We start from the raw sequence: 22,143 nt of genomic DNA, 5'->3' as shown, positions 1-22,143 counted from the left end.
TTATTATGAATAATTTAACATTTAAAGTATTTACCTCCAAAAATTGTTGTTTAGATATGATTAATTAACATTTAGTTTACGTCCTATGATTATTGTTTAGATGTGATTAATTAACATTTAGTTTACGTCCTATGATTACTGCTTAGATATGATTAATAAACATTTAGAGTGTTTACCTCCAATGATTATTGTTAAGATATGATTAATTAACATTTAGAGTGTTTACCTCCAATGCTCATTGTTTAGATATGACTAATTAACATTTAGAGTTTATACCTCCTATGATTATAGTTTAGATATGAATAATTAACATTTAGAGTGTTTACCTAAAATGATTATTGTTTAGATATGAATAATTAACATTTAGAGTGTTTACCTAAAATGATTATTGTTTAGATATGATTAATTAACATTTAGAGTGTTTACCTCCAATGCTCATTGTTTAGATATGACTAATTAACATTTAGAGTTTATACCTCCTATGATTATAGTTTAGATATGAATAATTAACATTTAGAGTGTTTACCTAAAATGATTATTGTTTAGATATGAATAATTAACATTTAGAGTGTTTACCTAAAATGATTATTGTTTAGATATGATTAATTAACATTTAGAGTATTTACCTCCAATGATTATTGTTTAGATATGATTAATTAACATTTAAAGTGTTTACCTAAAATGATTATTGTTTAGAATAATTGATTAACATTTAGAGTATTTACCTCCTGTGATAATTGTTTAGAAATGATTAATTAACATTTAGAGTGTTTAGCTCCTATGATTATTGTTTAGATATGATTAATTAACATTTAAGAGAATTTACCTCCAATGATTATTGTTTAGATATGAATAATTAACATTACGAGTGTTTACCTCCAATGATTATTGTTAAGATATGATTTATTAACATTTAAGAGAATTTACATCCAATGATTATTGTTTAGATATGAATAATTAACATTACGAGTGTTTACCTTCTATGATTATTGTTAAGATATGATTAATAAACATTTAGAGTGTTTACCTCCAATGATTATTGTTTAGATATGATTAATTAACATTTAGAGTATTTACCTCCTATGATTATTGTTTAGATATGATTAATTAACATTTACAGTGTTTACCTCCTATGATTATTGTTTAGATATGATTAATTGACATTTAAAAGTATATACCTTCAATGATTATTGTTAAGATATGATTAATTAATATTGAGAATGTTTCCCTCCAATGATTATTGTTTAGATATGATTAATTAACATTTAGAGTGTTTACCTCCTATGATTACTGTTTAGATATGATTAATTAACATTTAGAGTGTTTTCCTCCAATGGTTATTGTTTAGATATGATTATTTAACATTTAGAGTGTTTACCTAAAATGATTATTGTTTATATATGATTAATTAACATTTAGAGTATTTACCTCCTATGATTATTGTTTAGATATGATAAATTAACATTTAGAGTATTTACCTCCAATGATTTTTGTTTAGATATGATTAATTAACATTTAGAGTATTTACCTCCAATGATTATTGTTTAGATATAGTTTATTAACATTTAGAGTATTACCTCCTATGATTACTGTTTAGATATGATTAATTGACATTGAAAAGTATTTACCTCCTATGATTATTGTTCAGATATGATTAATTAACATTTAGAATGTTTACCTAAAATGATTATTGTTTAGATATGATTAATTAACATTAAGAGTGTTTACCTCCTATGATTATTGTTTAGATATGATTAATTAACATTTAGAGTGTTTACCTCCTATGATTATTGTTTAGATATGATTAATTAACATTTAAGAGAATTAACCTCCAATGATTATTGTTTAGATATGAATAATTAACATTTAGAGTGTTTACCTCCAATAATTATTGTTTAGATATGATTAATTAACATTTAGAGTGTTTACCTCCTATGATTACTGTTTAGATATGATTAATTAACATTTAGAGTGTTTTCCTCCAATGGTTATTGTTTAGATATGATTATTTAACATTTAGAGTGTTTACCTAAAATAATTATTGTTCATATATGATTAATTAACATTTAGAGTGTTTACCGCCAATGATTATTGTTAAGATATGATTAATTAACATTTAGAGTGTTTACCTTAAATGATTATTGTTTAGATATGATAAATTAATATTTAGAGTATTTACCTCCTCTGATTATTGTTTAGATATGATTAATTAACATTTAGAGTGTTTAACTCCAATGATTTTTGTTTAGATATGGTTTAGAAACATTTAGAGTATTACCTCCTATGCTTATTGTTTAGATATGATTGACATTTTAAAGTATTTACCTTCAATGATTATTGTTAAGATAGGTTTTTTAAATTTTGGTTTAAAATATTACAATGTAAAAACTGTATCATGAGGTCATGCTGTGACAAAATGTTAGAAGAGAGTGAACACAAATTGAAAATTATATCCAACTGGGTGTCAAATATCAAAGACAAATTGTTTGAAATTAGTTTAGGCTACATCTGGGCTGACCAACACAAAATATGCTATAAAAGCCATTTTTTACTTATGAAGCCAAGAATAATTGATACTTTTGTACAAAATCTTTTTGCAGGTATAAATAGTTCATCTAGATGTATGCTATATAGAAACATTATTGACAATTTTTCACTACAATATTATTTAGTGAAACTTATTCCTTGTATTTACAAAAAAAAACAACTCAGTAAAATCAGGATGTCATTACATAATTTACCCATAGAAAGTTGCCGTCATAGAAATATTTTGCGAAGTAACAGAATATGTGAATTTTTTTGATCCGAAATTGAGGATTGATTTGAACATATTTTATTGTATACATATATATAAAATACGTATACAAATGGTTTGGACACAAGTTCTGACAACTTACTAGGTCTTTACCATGAAATAGAAAAAATATACAAAACTTACAACTGTTATTGCATGATATAGAATTATTATTACGATAAATAAAAATAAATGATATATACGAAAATAAGAAACATGCACATAAACTATATTAAACAAATCTACCAGTTTCGTTGATGTACAATTGAACTAATGAGAATAACTGTTTGTTAATATCAATGGATAATGACTCATCGCCCCATAATAAAAGATGAGTATTAATTATATGAAAATGATCTAGTTGTAGCAGATTAAGAAAAAAATTATTTCTAGCGATTGTATAATTTTTGCATTTGAAGAAAAAATGGTAAGCATCTTCGGGTGATCCACAGCGACAATTACCGCTTTCTATAATATTTATTTTGTGTAAATCATAATTGAGTATGCAATTGTGTCTTAGCTTAGTATGTATTATGTTTAGCTTGCGCTTACCATGTGTAAAAAAAGAGGGAGCTTTAGCTATGTTTTAAGATTTATATAATGAATTCTTAAATCTTTGTATAGAAGTTTCATTTCTTACTCCTATACTTAATGTATTCCACAATTGAATAGTGTCCGGTACAAATGATTTCTTAAATAATTCTGTTCTACACCTAGGTAAACTATAATTTTCAATGTTCCTAGTTCTATATGCAGCGTCGTTACTCCTGGTATTAGGGATGATCTGAGATAGATATTCAGGGACACACTTGTTGTGGATCTTGTACATAGTGGTAAGTTTAGACGTCATTCTTCTAGCAGAAAGAGTTTCCCAGCCCGTTTCAAAATATAAGGATGTTTTTGATGCAATAATTGGTAACCCTGTAACAATGCGGGCAGCATATAATTGAAATTTTTCTAACTTGTCAATGTCATATTGACTACAGCCATCCCAAACAACTGAGGCATATTCGAGAATTGGCCTTACAAAGGTAATATACATTTTGGAAATGCTGCTTTTTCCAAGACTAAATTTAAGTTTCTTCAAGAGACCTAATTTTTTTAGTGCTTTGTTTACTATGATATTAATGTGCTCCGACCATTTAAGATCGCTTGATAGATGTAAACCTAAGTGTTTGATTGTTGTGATATATTCTAACTTACAATGCTGAAAAAATATGTCGGGTAGTTCATAGCTAGATTTTGTAGTAAAAAAGACAGCCTTAGTTTTGTTTGGATTGAATTTAAGTATCCATCGACTAGACCACTGTTCCAATATGTATAAATCATGATTGATATTGTGTTCAATGATAGATAAATCATGCGATGCATATTGGATACAATTGTCATCTGCGAAAAGTCGACAAAATGGTAACATATTTTGTGAGACATCATTAACATATATCAAAAAAAGCAAGGGTCCTAACACTGAACCTTGCGGTACACCCGATTTTATACAAGTATTAGATGATAAAACATATTTGTACATTACTTTTTGACTTCTATTACATAAATAACTTGTAAACCATTGTAAAATGTTGCCGGATATTCCGTATGTTTCTAATTTAAAAAGTAGACCTTTGTGCCTTACTCTATCAAACGCTTTTGATAAGTCACAAAAAAACAATACAACATGATTTCCCGTCATCAATACTTTTTACAATATTGTGATATGTTTCAATTAACTGGAAGACAGTTGAGTGTCCGGACAGAAAACCAGCTTGATATTTATAAAACAAGTTGTTGCAATGAAAAAAATTATACACATGTTTAAAAACTAAACGTTCCATTAATTTACTAACACAGAGGATTAATTGAGGATTAACATCACTTTATCTTATTACCAGCAATTAAGAGCCAAATACATAAAAAGAACTATTGGAAAAAACCATCAATGTATTAATTTATACAGCTCATATGTGTAAACAATGTTAGAGAACTCTGTAACTTAGGGAAATTCTTGCATCATGCCTTCAAAGTACATGTTGATTGATATACTATTTTTAAAACAATTGTTGTAATTAAATCGATGTGTTGAGTTGTACATTCTCCAATGCTAATATCATGGTACTACATTTTTATTGCTGTTACCATTTGTTAGTAAATCCATGCAATGTGCTGCACATATTCTGTTTAAAAAATGTCATAATCTATAAGATGTATGTTTTACGCAATAAAGAAAGTTGAAGTTGATTAATTAACATTTAAGAGTATTTACCACCTATGATTATTATTTAGATATGATTGATTAACATTTAGAGTGTTTACCTCCTATGACTATTGTTTAGATATGATTAATTAACATTTAGAGTATTTACCTCATATGATTATTGTTTAGATATGATTAATTAACATTTAGAGTGTTTACCTTCTAGGATTATTGTTTAGATATGATTAATTTAAGAAATAAAGTACGAGTTTTCGTGAATGTTGCAGAATAACCTCCGAGGTCGAGAAATGTTGTTTTGAAATATAAAAGCCGAGGCGTTAGCCGAGGCTTTTATATTTCAAACAACATTTCGAGACCGAGGAGGTTATCCTGCAACATTCATGAAAACAAGAACTTTATTTCTATTCTACTAACAGCCCAGTATTTCTACAGATCGTTTCTCCTATAGAGAGACGATCTAGGTCATTTTGACGGCTGTTCCGTGTAACCCCAACGGTTTTGTTAGTAATGTTTACATGTGTATCGATCAAAGGAATCACATGCAGACGACATACTTTTTTCTTAGGATTTTAATACTCTTCACTTATTTATAAAATATCTTTGAATCACATTCCTGATATTTTAAAGACAATTTAATACGATTATTACTACAACACGTTATATATTTTATGTAAAAACACGCCGTGAAAATGTGCTAGGGAGGTCCTAGGAACAGCCGCATTGATCTCTTAAGAATAAAGATTTGAGGCAATACACATTGTTTTGACTGGAACTAACACGTGAAATTGACATGGTTTTAAAACTTTTTACGGTTTGAAGTGGTACTTCCATGATTAGTGCGAGACAAATAGGTATTTCTGATCTGATAATTTACTGATGACGTTCGTGGTATATTGGAGAATAATGTCCGCGGCATCTCTTTGATCTCGGCAATAACTGTAGAAGAATAACATTTAGAGTGTTTACCTCCAATGATTATTGTTTATATATGATTAATTAACATTTAGAGTGTTTACCTCCAATAATTGTTGAGTCCACAATCCACTCCACCTCGGTTTGCGGGGAAGTTCCACTTCCACCAAAACTTTTTCTTGATCCTTGAATGTCAACTTATTTACGGAAATCAAAGTGCTTCCAATATCAAACCAAGTCTACCAAAATTAGAAAAATATCATTTAAATACTAAACATGGACATGTTATGGTCGGGTATGCAATTAAGTTGTAGCATTATAAATATTCCTCACCCAATATATTTCAATTCTGTGTAAAATTATTTTTTCTTCCGGTTTGATTATTATTTGAACACGTTATTAAAATCTATTCTTTATATATTTTGACAATTTAACAAAAATATTTGTCTTTTTGATTTGCTAACACTAGGTTTTTTTCTCAAATGACGCTAGATTCCCATCGCATGTTTACTCTCAATGCTTACCAGAGGTTTTTTCGGCGTTTGTGTGGTATTCTCTGTTTTGTTGAACTGATATAAAACCTCCTTTAACAAATTTTTTATTCTATATAAAATCACGGGATCAGTTCTGTGAATTCATGTCTCATCAAAGAAATTGCCGCTAAAGAAAGGCATGGTGTTTATAAATAATGGCATGGTCTAAAAATGTATAAATTTCCGCGGAATACTTATCATTTGAGCCGAAAATTTTTTAATTTAATCATTTTTTGCTGCTTTTGAAACGTAACTTAGAGAGATGCAAGGGTATTATAAGCCCCAGTGGAAATACACATAACGTAACTCAGTGAGATGCAATGATGCTTATGTGGTAGCCAGTTATTTTATGATACCTCAATTTGACAAACCTAACTAGGTTAAAGAGTGATTTATTTCAAAAAGAAAGAATATATTTGTAATGATATTGTATACACGGAAATATTCGCCCAGTTTCCCCTATTGTCAGCGGATGAATTTACTCTTTTTTAAATAACTGTAAGAGTATCTGTCTAAGTGTGTCTTGACGACTTCAAAACGGAGCAAACCCGTTAGCAAGTTCAGAAGGGCAAAAATAAAAAGGGGCAAAAATAACCATGTATACAGTCATAATTATTACCAGTTATTTATTGTAAACGATTTTTAAAATTTTAACTGGGATATATATGCACAAGTTTGAAGAAAATATCTGATCATACCTCTTTTTGGATACTACTGACAGAGAAGGTCAAGCCAAAACAAGAGAGACTCAGTACCAGAAGGAAGTAGCTAACTGCCATGTTCACTCCGGAATGTCGAGGTCTGTGGTTTTATATATAATCATACATTACAAATAGTTTCCTAATTATATAGTTAGCATTTCAAAATTTAAACATTTGCAATATGATGATAAATGTAATGAGGGGATGGTAGTCGCAGGATGCCCTTTCACATACATGGCTCATTTAATCTCATTATATTCCCCCGTTGTGGGGTACTAATACTTATTTTATTTAATTTAGGTAATTATTTCTCTGTTCAAATTGTTACATAGAAATTATTACATAGACATATTCAGGCAACGTGTTATCATTAGCCTTCCATCATTCACCCTCCTCTCAATTAAACTGAATACGCATGGTTAGTATATGTTGGATAAGTATCGGTTACCAATAAAAGGGTACTACATGTAGTTAATATATATCTATATATATATATATATATATATATATATATATATATATATATATATATATATATATATATATATATATATATATATATACTGGTTATCGCAAATCCAACATGGATGTATACGCTGCGACCGATGGACTGATGCGCTGGGTGACGACACTATTGGGTGTAACAGGTTGACAATTTGAAACGTAAGTTGCAGTTTATAAACCAAGCATTTTCATTGGCCGTTCGAAATAGTACCCGTCCACTCTGACCTGCTTACGTGGTATTGATAATTTATGCACCAACTGCTGGCAGTGTCGTTTCAAAACTCTGTATCAGGACTGCAAAAACTAAATCACTGCAACAATTGACTGAAAGAGTTCTCTCAACAATCGCCTCTTGTTATTATGGTGTAAACAAAACACACTTTTTTAAACGGGTTCCCCAATTTTTTTTTTCAGTATTATGGTTCACCGAGAAATTCAATCATTTTTAACGCATCAATGTAAGCTGGGTATTTATTTCGTTGTAGCTTATTCCAAAAAAATTCACAACAGATACTGACAATAAATAAGACACGAATTGCATGTAATTGAACTCAACCGATCAATGACACACTTTTACAAGTGTGCATGTGCTTTAAATTCAAACATACACAAAACTTGAAATGTACGAAACAAACGTATTCAATTTTGGACTGATGGGTTAAACTTCAATTTTATTACATGTACCACAATATTCATCAGGCAATATTCACTACTGATGCTGACGCCTTACTTGCCGCTGATTTTCTCTCAAACACGCTTACCGACCTTGGGTTGTATAATTCACGTTCAGATTGAGTCGCCATTTTACTATTTTACATGTATATAAACAAACCAAACATTTTTTTAATTTTACGAAACTGCTGACGATGTTTAAGAGATTTTCAGAACAGAATTATTGTAAGCAAGTAAGTGAAGATATATGCTGTAAAACGTCTCATGGATTTTACGGCGTGTCAACCCCAATTTTCCCATGGATTTACATTTTGCAGCAAGCTTTTTTATGAGGAAAAACAGTCTGTTCAACCCAAGCGATCATTTCACAAATATGGTACATGATGAACGGTTATGTAAAATTCATTTGTTCACTAAACAGTTTCTGACGAATCTCTTAAGAATAAACTTTTAACGTTATCTTATGGGCGCAGTGCAACTTCAATCTATATGCGCTCGTCCCTGCGTTAAGGGAACTTTTTTTTCACTTAAATTATGTACAAATGTACGTAAACGTCGCCCTATTTGTTCTCAAAATAACTCTGTATATTTATTTTTAACTTGCTAGTACATCTTTACAAGTTTTCTTTTTGCATCGTGTTCTCAATCAGAATCTTTGAAATTGAAATTCACATCGATTAGTAAGTGTCATCACTCAACGCAAGGCTTCATCGGCCGTAGCGTGTAGCGTTAGATTTGCGATAAAACAACAAAGAACAAACTCTGTGTCATTTTAGTGCCCAGAAGGGTATATCCCTCTAACTATTTTTAGAATCGATAGGACAACAAAGAAGTGCCTTTAAGCAAAATAGTCCCTATACTTGCAGAGTGTATATACATTTATTGGGACATTTCAAATCAGAATGTTTGACACATGTCAGAAAAGAGGATTTGCAATTTTTAAAACAAGTGTCAAAATTGAATTATCATTTGAAGAAAAGAATTGAAATTGTTCGATGTACACCCTTTCCAAAACTGAGAAATTCCCTACTTTTACTTTCATTTTCAGAGTTTTTCAATACAGACGCATTTTGCCAGAAAACGAATCTGACTTCAAACCACGAAATTTTAACAGGAAAAAGACAATTTGATGAGCTTTCATTCAAGAGGTCCCTCGTTGCTGAACGAAAATTAGGGCCGGAGCTATGAACCCTAACGTTAACATTACCGCCTAAGGAAAATGCATTAGTGGACTATACCCAGAAGATGCATGCTGCCCACCAGGGCCTCTTTTATACTGAATTGTCAACGACTTGTCCAGGTTTCTGGTAATTTGTACATTAGAAAATAATGAACTGATTATCTCGTTAGCATTTCGAATTTTGAACTTTACTTGATAGATGTAATGAAAAAGATAATTGGGCTTCCGGAATGTTAACTGCAGGGTGCTTTTAAATACGGTGGTCATTTGGTCTAAATTACTTCCATCGACAGTGAGGAATAATGTAGATTTTTCTCAAAATAAGACGACGATACTTATTACTTGGAGTGCATGCCATTTTCACATTTGGTTTAAATTGTTCGAGACTGTAGTTGTGTTGTATTAATGTCCTTTTGCTGAAAGAGTTGATAATTGCCAACTGAGCATTTTGAATTTTGAAAATAGTCTATTCTTAATGATGTAATATTGGATGTTACCAGCTGTGTCGGGATATCAGCTGCAGGTTTGTTTTTCACTTAACATTTGTTCAATGTAAACTCGTTCTATCAACGATGGGTAATTTGTAATTTAGTTTGCCATGCTATCTGAGTTCTTTTCAGTCATTTATATTTTTAATTGTTTTATGTACATTTTTTCCCTGTCATGGTATTATTTTTTTCAATTTCATACATTCCGTCTTTCATATGGAATATCTATGAAACACTTTCTAAATTTTCTAGGTATATAGTGTGCTAGCACAAACATTCAGTGTTATGCCGATGACATTTGTAAATCTTTTTTAAGATTACTTTTCTAAACTTGGTCGTGAGGCGCTATAAACTATCAAATAATGATTAATATCACGGTGTCGAAATATTGCAAACCACACACCTGTTACCTCTTCATACAAGTATATTGTTTTTTATGAATGCGATTTGCATGCACATGTCACTATTTCATAGACTGTGTAGATAATACGAACGTATGGCAATATTAGGGCACTTTGTCGGGGGTTACGATATACCATTATTACATCTACACATTTTGTCTGATTGAACCAAAACAAGAGGCCCATGGGCCATATCGCTCAACACAGCAACTGAAGCCATAATAAAATCAGATTTTTGAAAACTTATACTTAATTACCACCATATTAATACACAAATCGTTTTTCAAGTGTTTGCGTCATTTACCAAAAAAAAAGTTATAAAATACTATTTTTCATTTACTATTAATGCTTTTATGATAGCGTTTTAAAAGTCAATACTGATAGATTCTCGTTAATATTCGTTGATTTGAGACTATCTGTGATACATCATAATGTATTTTTAAACCCGTTCTTATTGTTGTTTTTTTTAATTATCTTTCCGAAACAAATTCTCAGAAACAGGTATCAGTGACCACACGTTTCCATGAAGCTACCATGTTTAGGCATTGAATGTTTTATTACGTTGGAGGTAGAGGGGTAACTTTTGCTCATGTTGATTTGATCTATTTTACATACATTTCAATAAATAATCCAGCTCAAAGAAGCTAACAAATGCAATACACCAAGATGAAATCGATGATATATATCTGTATTGTTATTTGGAACCACGTCCAGAATCCTCACTTGTGTTGATAGTGTTATAAATATTTTAAAAAATCGACAGTAGGAAAATGATTATTATGCACATTTACTTTATTGAAATGTTTCTGGATTTTCAAAATTTAGGTTCACATATACAATTCAAAAGTATTTTCCCCATTTTTATCTGTCGCCGTACAACTGATGTGCCACATACTGTAAGGTTCCAATTCTTGTGATGGCCGTGGGATCCAGACCTCTAACCGTTCAGTCCTTTTTGTCAAAGTCATCCGTTGACCTTTGTCAAAAACAACAACGGTATCGTTGTCAAAAGTGGAGCATGATACATCCAGACCTTCAGATCCTTCTAGCACAAGATGTTTGCTCTAAATAAAAAAGAACTATACAATTAATTTCCGACTGTTAGGGAATGATAATTGTAAAGAACCGTTTTTATGTGGTATACCATCGATCCTCAAAATGGCAGCTTCTTTTACGAATTATGGCAAACTGATTCGTTTGTTATTATAAAAAATACGTAGATATTGTATACATTATCTTGATATGCATTAATATTAATGAATCATCAAAAGGAAACATTGATACTCGATGCTTACAATTACTGAGTAAGAAAAGCCACAAGGGCCCTGGTAACAAATCATTTTCAAACAAAAACAAATTGCTGAATGACGTTAAGTTCAATTAAAATCTAATAGATACTGTTAATAGACAGCATACCTCGTCTGTGACGTTGGCGTCATACATGAGATCCCATCTGACTTTAGGTTTTAATTCAATATTATATAATGGAAACACTTCTCTGCTCTTGCCGTCTGCGACGCACGTGTAGTTCCCCTCAATTTCTTTTGATGCGTGAAGGTATGTTACATAGGATGTTGACCAACTTGTGGACCTACTGCTGGTAATGTAAACATCACCTGTATCTGATATTGTCATCCCATCTCTCTCAACTCTAACGGGAGGAGGGTTTCTTCCTAGAACGTCACAAGATATTGTTACCCTTTCACCTTCTAGAGGTTCTTGATTTGGAATACTTTCTAAGAACTCAAATTCGTCATTTGTTTTTTCTGGACTGATATCCTGTAAATATCTATACGTTATGGATCTCACCACGTCGTTCACGTTCAAGGTCAAGTGGCTGTCCAAAAACAGAAAAGTTTTAAATTTTTCTAAAGCTTGGTTAGAAAATACCACTGTTCCTGTCGCAGTTGAATTTCGCTCGTACGTCACGTTAATGTATGGATTTGGCTCACTTTCCAAAAATTTAAATATGATTTCATTTTCTTCTTCATATTTAGCATAAATCGCCATTCTCTGGTACCAGGAATCTTTCGAATCTAATTCCGGTAAACAGCGGAAATAGGCAGCAACGGAGGTGCTGTTGATGTCATCAATTGCTCCCTGACAAACACTCTGATAATATTTTTTTGCGTTTAGTGCATTTACATCGATATTATATCTGGTGATAAAGTTGTCGGTGCTTAATGATATCAGCTCAAGAAACTTCACAGACGTTGAACACCAAATTGTATATAAGGTACTGTTTTCCTTCCCTGTGGTCGTGGTGCCGAAATTATATTCATTTGCTAAAAAAAAGTGAACATAAAAGTAAATAAACCGTTAACAATATTCTGACGTAACATCAAGTTAAGGCTTAAGTGAATAAGAATACTCCGACCATAAGTATAACGGTAGAAAACCCTCAATATTTAATAAAAGACATCCATTTTTATATACTGCATGTCTATTTAATGCAATAATATAATTTCTGAATCTCCATCTGGGCTCCAACATTGTCTGAATGCTTTGGGAAAATATTGTACTGATTGGCAGTTACAAGTTAATATGGATAAAACCAATGCAATGATTTTCTCCAGAAAAACAACAGTGAAAGATATGTATTGTCTTTATTTTAAGCATAATATTGTACCTATAACAGATCAATATAAATACTTAGGACTAGCGTTTACATCAAATGGAAAACTTAAGTTTGCCACTGAACAACTTTCAGAACGACCTAAAAAGGCATATTATGCACTTAAATCAAGTATACTTGGAAATAATAACCTTTTAGTTCAAGTATTACTTAAACTTTACCATTCAATGATTGTACCAATTATAACATATGGATCTGAAATATGGATTTCAGACTATAAACTAAATATAAAATCCTCAAGATGTCACCGTTTGAAAAAATTCAAAATCATATATTCAAAGATATTCTAGGTGTACATAGAAAAGCGTGAAATTTAGCAGTCAATGCTGAACTAGGTTCTTATCCACTTTACTATTTTTGTTATGAAAACATGTTTAAATACTATATCACACTAAAAAAGATGGAATCAAATACAACATGTAATAATTACCGTCTTCCAAGGAAGACGGTATAAAGAGTTGAAATAATTTACAGTCTCCGGGTTGTGCACTTCCTTTCCTTTGTGATTGGTTGAAAATACATGGTGTGAAAATTTACATTTATTTCATTGGTTGAAATACTGTTCGGCGCAAGGGAGATAATTTTCTGATGATCTTTTTCACGTACGACTTAACAAATTTCGTAGATTTCAAATCTTAAAAAACGAGAAAACGAAAAAGCAATACAAATTGCTATGAATGAAATTCAGCCTTTGGTTTTTAGGTCCAACTAGTTGAAAGTAACATTCTATAATATCTATTGAAATTATTTGTTTTTCTTTTAGAATTGTTTATTCAAATATTTATACAAAAATGTAAAAAAAAAAAAAATTGATGCGGTATGATGAATATCGGTAAAGTTATTTGCACCTTAGATAGATAAATGCAGTGGTAAAACTTTGATTTTATCAAAAAATTACGAGTCTATGACCCTACCTAAGATGTCTTTCACCCTATAGTCGATCTCAACTCACAAGCTCGGATACGCAGTTCTCAATTTTAGACACGCAGGCTTAAACGACACATGACACAAAAATGTTTGGATAAATCCACCCGCCATGCTATGTAGAGGAAGATGATATTTATATAAAAAAGAGTTTCTTTCTTTGATAACTAAGTGCTGTTTAGGGTTTGTTCTAAAGACGGTAAGCTTTTTTAAAAAAGCTTAACTTGTGCACTTTTAGTATCAGCTTTTAAGGAAGTAAAGAGTTAGCTTCGAAAAAGAGTTATACTTCATGGCAAAACAAGATTTATAATCTCCAACAAAAACTAACATCTCTTGGTATTTCTCATAAGGATTTGAGGTTTAAGTTAAATAATTTTTTGGTTGATATGATCTTTGAGCAATTGAACAAAATCTCATCCTCTAACTCAGGAAAACTTCATTTTTACAGTAAAATATTAAATACTAACGAGTATAAGTTGCAAGATTACTTAAAGTTTTCATAGAAAAAGCATGAAAGATCCCAGCTAACAAGATTAAGAATAAGTGCCCATTCACTGTTCATTGAAACAGATAGATATTGTCAACCAATTATCCCAAATGAAAAACGTTTATGCTATGCTTGTAAATTATTAGTTGAAAATAAAAAACATTTTGTACTTTACTGTCCTGTATTTGACAATCTTCGATTTCATTATTGTGATATTTTCAATGATAAATTGTACTGTGGTATTTATCCCATAAAAGAAATTGTTAATCCATGTGATTATTATACTACACAACGTCTATGTATCTACCTTGATAAATGTTTTATGCAGAGAAAACAGTGCCAGGGACTATTAAAATTGTTTAAAACTGTCTTGCATGCTGTAGCCTTTATATCATAATTTTCTTTTGTCTGTCATTTGATTTCATTTTGATTGTATGCCAACATGGTGACGTCAATAAACCATTTAATTAAATGCAAAACACCACAGCCATTTTTAGCCTGTATTTCTCTAAAACTGGAATCCATTCAAATTTTCAATCGACAAATTAAAGGTTTATCTTCTAATTAATTTTCTGTCCATCCTTCTTAACATTATGTATGTTAAAATTCTTATTTTAGCAGCCACTCCTGAACCCTGGGGGATATGCATTTTTTAAACTTATATTTAAAAAAGAAAGCTAAATGAATAAATTTGATAATACTAGTTTTTGGCACTGGAAAACTATTTTCATCCAAAAAATTCTAAAATAAAGATAAAAATAAAGCAACCTAGCCTTCCATTTGCACATGCTTAGTGTCCACATTATAAAAGGGTGTGTTTTGCCATGTTTGGCTGAATAAAACTATTTTAGACGCAAAAAAATGAAAAGATAGGCCCACAGAGCTATTTCTATTTAGAAGTCCATTAAAGTAAATATGCATTCACAACACTTCATATATAAATCCAGTATATATAAATATATATATGTGTATGTATGTATGTATCCACTGAAGAGCCGATCAGGTGAAAGCGCTCTGGATTAAATTTGAGAGAAATGGATTATTGTATTATCGCCTACTAAATATATATATATATATATATATATATATATATATATATATATATATATATATATATATATATATATATATATATATATATATATATATATATAGATGTGTGTGTGTGTGTGTGTGTGTGTGTGTGTGTGTGTGTGTGTGTGTGTGTGTGTGTGTGTGTGTGTGTGTGTGTGTGTGCGTGCGTGTGTGCGTGTGTCTTAAAAGCAAAATAAAACAAGCTGAAAATTTTATCTGTGTCACTGAAATGCAAACATTTCAGTCAATTTCTCTATTTGCAAAATAAATTTTTTATCCATTTTTTATCTATATTTCTAAGTAACAAAATAAAAAATGATTTCTTTTTTTCACTCCTGAATTAATCAGATTTATAATCATTAATTAACAATTAGAGTGTTTACCACCAATGATAATTGTTTAGATATAATTAATTAACATAAAGAATGTTTACCCCAAATGATTTTTGTTTAGATATGATTAATTATCATTTAGAGTGTTTTCTGCTAATGATAATTGTTTAGATATGATTAATTAATATTTAGAGTATTTAACTCCAATGATTATTGTTTAGATATGATTAATTATCATTTGTAGTGTTTACCCCCAATGATTTTTGTTTAGATATGATTAATTATCATTTAGAGTGTTTACCTCCTATGATTTTTTGTTTAGATATGATTAATTAACATTTAGAATGCTTACCTAAAATGATTATTGTTTAGATATGATAAATTAACATTTAGTGTATCTACTCCCAATGATTATTGTTTAGATATGATTAATTAACATTTAGAGTATTTACCTCCAATGATTATTATTAGATATGATTAATTAACATTTATAATGTTTACCTAAAATGATATTTGTTTAGATATGATTAATTAATATTTAAGAGTATTTACCTCCGATGATTATTGTTTAGATATGATTAATTAACATTTAGAGTATTTACCCCCAAGGATTATTGTTGAGATATGATTAATTAACATTTAAGAGTATTTAACTCTTATGATTATTGTTTAGATATGATTAATTAACATTTAGTGTATTTACCCCCAAGGATTATTGTTGAGATATGATTAATTAACATTTAAGAGTATTTAACTCTTATGATTATTGTTTAGATATGATTAATTAACATTTAGAGTATTTAACTCCTATGATTATTGTTAAGATATGATTAATTAACATTTAAGAGTATTTAACTCTTATGATTATTGTTTAGATATGATTAATTAACATTTAGAGTGTTTACGTTCTATGATTATTGTTAAGATATGATTAATTTACATTTAGAGTATTTAATTCCAATGATTATTGTTTAGATATGGTTAATTAACATTTGAAATGTTTACCTCCAATAATTATTGTTGAGATATGATTAATTAACATTTAGAGTTTCTACGTCCAATGATTATTGTTGAGATATGACTAATTAACATTTAGAGTTTTTACGTCCAATGATAATTGTTAAGATATGATTAATTAACATTTAGAGTGTTTACCTCCAATGATTTTTGTTTAGATATGATTTATTAACATTATTAGTGTTAACCCCTATTGATAATTGTGTATATATGATTAATTAACATATAGAGTGTTTACCTCCTATGATTTAATGTTTAGATATGATTTATTAACATTTAGAATGTTTACCTAAAATGATTATTGTTTAAGTATGATAAATTAACATTTAGTGTATTTACCCCCAATGATTATTGTTTAGATATGATTAATTAACATTTAGTGTATTTACCCCCAATGATTATTGTTTAGATATGATTAATTAACATTAAGATTATTTACCTCCAATGAATATTGTTTAGATATGATTAATTAACATTTAGAGTATATACCTCCTATGATTATTGTTTAGATATGATTAATTAATATTTAGAGTGTTTACTTCCTATGATTATTGTTTAGATATGATTAATTAACATTTTGAGTGTTTAGTGCCTATGATTATTGTTTAGATATGATTAATTAACATTTAAGAGTATTTTACTCTCATGATTATTGTTTAGATATGATTAATTAACATTTAGAGTATATACCTCCTATGATTATTGTTTAGATATGATTAATTAACATTTAGAGTATTTAATTCCAATGATTATTGTTTAGATATGATTAATTAACATTTAGAGTGTTAACCTAAAATGATTATTGTTTAGTTATGATAAATTAACATTTAGTGTATTTACCCCCAATGATTATTGTTGAGATATGATTAATTAACATTTAAGAGTATTTTACTCCAATGATTATTGTTTAGATATGATTAATTAACATTTAGAGTATTTACCTCCAATGATTATTGTTTGGATATGATTAATTAATATTTAGAGTGTTTACCTCCAATGATAATTATTTAGATATGATTAATTAACATTTTGAGTGTTTAGTGCCTATGATATTGTTTAGATATGATTAATTAACATTTTGAGTGTTGAGTGCCTATGATATTGTTTAGATATGATTAATTAACATTTAGAGTGTTTACTTCCTATGATTATTGTTTAGATATGATTAATTAACATTAAGAGCATTTAACTCCTATGATTATTGTTTAGGTATGATAAATTAACATTTAGTGTATTTACCCCCAATGATTATTGTTTAGATATGATTAATTAACATTAAGATTATTTGCCTCCAATGATTATTGTTTAGATATGATTAATTAACATTTACAATGTTTACCTAAAATGATTATTGTTTAGATATGATTAATTAACATTTAAGAGTATTTTACTCTCATGATTATTGTTAAGATATGATTAATTAACATTTAGAGTATTTAACTCCTATGATTATTGTTTAGATATGATTAATTAACATTTAGAGTATTTAATTCCAATGATTATTGTTTAGATATGATTAATTAACGTTTAGAGTGTTAACCTAAAATGATTATTGTTTAGTTATGATAAATTAACATTTGGTGTATTTACCCCCAATGTTTATTGTTGAGATATGATTAATTAACATTTAAGAGTATTTTACTCCAATGATTATTGTTTAGATATAATTCATTAACATTTAGAGTATTTACCTCCAATGATTATTGTTTAGATATGATTAATTAATATTTAGAGTGTTTACCTCCAATGATTATTGTTTAGATATGATTAATTAACATTTTGAGTGTTGAGTGCCTATGATATTGTTTAGATATGATTAATTAACATTTAGAGTGTTTAACTCCTATGATTATTGTTTAGATATGATTAATTAACATTTAGAGTGTTTACTTCCTATGATTATTGTTTAGATATGATTAATTAACATTTAGAGTATTTAACTCCTATGATTATTGTTTAGATATGATTAATTAACATTTTGAGTGTTTAGTGCCTATGATTATTGTTTAGATATGATTAATTAACATTTAAGAGTATTTTACTCTCATGATTATTGTTTAGATATGATTAATTAACATTTAGAGTATATACCTCCTATGATTATTGTTTAGATATGATTAATTAACATTTAGAGTATTTAATTCTCATGATTATTGTTTAGATATGATTAATTAACATTTAGAGTATTTAACTCCGATGATTATTGTTTAGATATGATTAATTAAGATTGAGAGTATTTAATTCCAATGATTATTGTTTAGATATGATTAATTAACATTTTGAGTGTTAACCTTAAATGATTATTGTTTAGTTATGATAAATTAACATTTAGTGTATTTACCCCCAATGATTATTGTTGAGATATGATTAATTAACATTTAGAGTATTTACCTCCAATGATTATTGTTTAGATATGATTAATTAACATTTAGAGTATTTACCTCCAATGATTATTGTTTAGATATGATTAATTAATATTTAGAGTGTTTACCTCCAATGATTATTGTTGAGATATGATTAATTAACATTTAGAGTGTTTAACTCCTATGATTATTGTTTAGATATGATTAATTAACATTTAGAGTATTTAACTCCTATGATTATTGTTTAGAGATGATTAATTAACATTTAGAGTATTTAACTCCTATGATTATTGTTAAGATATGATTAATTAATATTTAGAGTGTTTACCTCCAATGATTATTGTTTAGATATGATTAATTAACATTTAGAGTGTTTACTTCCTATCATTATTGTTAAGATATGATTAATTAACATTTTGAGTGTTTAGTGCCTATGATTATTGTTTAGATATGATTAATTAACATTTAGAGTATTTACTTCCTATGATTATTGTTTAGATATGATTAATTAACATTTAGAGTATTTAACTCCTATGATTATTGTTAAGATATGATTAATTATCATTTAGAGTATTTACCTCCAATAATTGTTGAGTCTACAATCCACTCCACCTCGGTTTGCGGAGAGTGTGAAAGTTCCACTTCCACCAAAACTTTTTCTTGCTCCTTAAATGTCAACTTATCTACGGACAACAAAGTACTTCCAAACTGACTCCAATTCTTCCCAAAATAGAAAAATACCTTTTTTAAAATACTAAACATGGACATATTATAGTCGGATATGCAATAAATTTGTAGCATTATAAATATTTCTCATCCAATATATTTCAATTCTGTGTAAAATTAACTTGTTATTCCCGTTTGAATATTATTTGAACACGATATTAAAATTTATTCTTTATATATTTTCACAATATCACAAAAAGATTTGTCTTTTTGATTTGCTAACACTAGGCTTTATTCTCAAATGACGCTAGATTCCCATTGCATGTTTACTCTCAATGCTTACCAGAGATTTTTTCGGCGTTTGTGTGGTATTCTCTGTTTTGTTGAACTGATATAAAACCTCCTTTAACAAAGTTTTTATTTCTTCTTGTCCATTCTTCAAATCTTGGATCTGAGGAATCAAATCACGGGATCAGTTCTGTGAATTCATGTCTCATCAAAGAAATTGCAGCTTAAGAAAAGCATGGTGTTTTATAAATAATGGCATGGTCTAAAAATGTATAAATTTCCGCGGAATACTTATCATTTGAGCCGAAAATTTTCCAATTTAATAATTTTTGCTGCTTTTGAAACGTAATACGAGAGATGCAAGGGTATTATAAGCCCCAGTGGAAATACACATAACGTAACTCAGTGAGATACAATGGTGCTTATGTTGTAGACAAGTAGCCAGTTATTTCATGATAGCTCAATTTGAAAAACCTAACTAGGTTTAAGAGTTATTTATTTCAAAGGACTTTAAAAAAAAAAGAATATATTTGTACTTTATGTACACGAAGTAAAATCTGACGACCAATATACTTAAATGATATTGTATACACGGAAATATTCGCCCAGTTTCCCCCATTGTCACCGGATGAATTTACTTCTTCTAAAGAATATCTGTCTAAGTGTGTCATGGCGACTTCAAAACGGAGTGAAACCGTTAGCAAGTTTAGAAGGGCAAATATAAAAAGGGGCGAAAATGTATACAGTTATAATTATTACCAGTTATTTGTGGTAAACGATTATTTTTTTTTTATTATTTTAACTGGGATATATATGCACAAGTTTGAAGAAAATATCTGATCATACCTCGTTTTGGATACTACTGACAGAGAAGGTCAAGCCAACACAAGGGAGACTCAGTACCAGAAGAAAGTTGCTAACTGCCATGTTCACTCCGGAATGTCCACAAACTGTCGAGGTCTGTGGTTTTATATATAATCATACATTACAAATAGTTTCCTATTATATAGTTAGCATTTCGAAATTTAAACATTTGCTATATGATGATGGATGTAATGAGGGGATGCTAGCCGCAGGGTGCCCTTTCACATACATGGCTCATTTAATCTCATCATTTTCCTCCGTTGTGGGGTATTAATACTTATTTCCTTTAAGAGGTAATTATTTCTCTGTTCAAATTGTTACATAGAAATTATTACACAGAAATATTCAGGCAACGTGTTCATTATCATTGACCTTCCATCATTCACCCTCCTCTCAATTAAACTAAATACGCATGGTTAGTATATGTTGGATAAGTATCGGTTACCAATAAAAGGGTACTAGTTTATATATATATATATATATATATATATATATATATATATATATATATATATATATATATATATATATATATATATATATACACACACACACACACACACACACACACACACACACACACTGGTTATCGCAAATCCAACATGGATGTATACGCTGCGACCGATGGACTGATGCGTTGGGTAACGACACTATTAGCAGTAACAGGTTGACAATTTAAATCGTAAGTTGCAGTTTATAAAACAGGCATTTTCATTGGTCGTTCGAAATAGTGCCCGTCCACTCTGACCTGCTTACGTGGTATTGATAATTTATGCACCAACTGCTGGCAGTGTCATTTCAAAATTCTGTATCAAGACTGCAAAACTAAATCACTGCAATAATTGATTAATCGTTCTCACAACAATCGCCTCTTGTAATTATGGTGTAAACAAAAACACACTTTTTTAAACGTTTTCCCCATTTTTTTTTTTTCAGTATTATGTTTCACCAAGAAATTCATTCATTTTTAACGCATCAATGTAAGCTGAGTCTTTATTTCGTTGTAGCTTATTCCAAAGAATTCACAACAGATACTGACAATAAATATTACACAAATTGCATGTTATTGAACTCAACCGATCAATGACACACTTTTACA

The 22,143-nt window shown here is 29.2% G+C and overlaps 2 protein-coding genes across 2 annotated transcripts in view; both read right to left on the bottom strand.

The window, feature by feature from the left end:
• LOC128188955 (uncharacterized) overlaps positions 1–7,237 on the bottom strand; it is a 30,025-nt gene extending 22,788 nt beyond the window's left edge. The window contains exons 1-2 of the mRNA XM_052860294.1: positions 7,147–7,237; positions 6,020–6,154 (exon numbers count right to left, since the gene is read on the bottom strand). Of these exons, the coding sequence (XP_052716254.1) occupies positions 6,020–6,154; positions 7,147–7,227 (216 nt within the window). The 5' untranslated portion in view covers positions 7,228–7,237. The remainder of the gene's footprint in view (positions 1–6,019; positions 6,155–7,146) is intronic.
• Positions 7,238–11,167: 3,930 nt separating this feature from the next.
• LOC128188720 (uncharacterized) lies at positions 11,168–21,167 on the bottom strand. Its single transcript, XM_052859943.1, has 5 exons — positions 21,027–21,167; positions 20,236–20,343; positions 19,805–19,946; positions 11,811–12,679; positions 11,168–11,458 (listed from the first exon to the last, which is right to left on the bottom strand). The coding sequence occupies exons 1-5, from the start codon at positions 21,105–21,107 to the stop codon at positions 11,222–11,224; spliced, it is 1,437 nt and encodes a 478-aa protein (XP_052715903.1). The 5' UTR covers positions 21,108–21,167; the 3' UTR covers positions 11,168–11,221.
• Between the last annotated feature and the right edge of the window lie 976 nt (positions 21,168–22,143).

The sequence above is a fragment of the Crassostrea angulata genome, chromosome 6 (genome assembly GCF_025612915.1).
Source record: "Crassostrea angulata isolate pt1a10 chromosome 6, ASM2561291v2, whole genome shotgun sequence".
Classification (NCBI taxonomy): Eukaryota; Metazoa; Mollusca; class Bivalvia; order Ostreida; family Ostreidae; genus Magallana; species Magallana angulata.
This window is presented reverse-complemented; position numbering and strand designations above follow the sequence as displayed.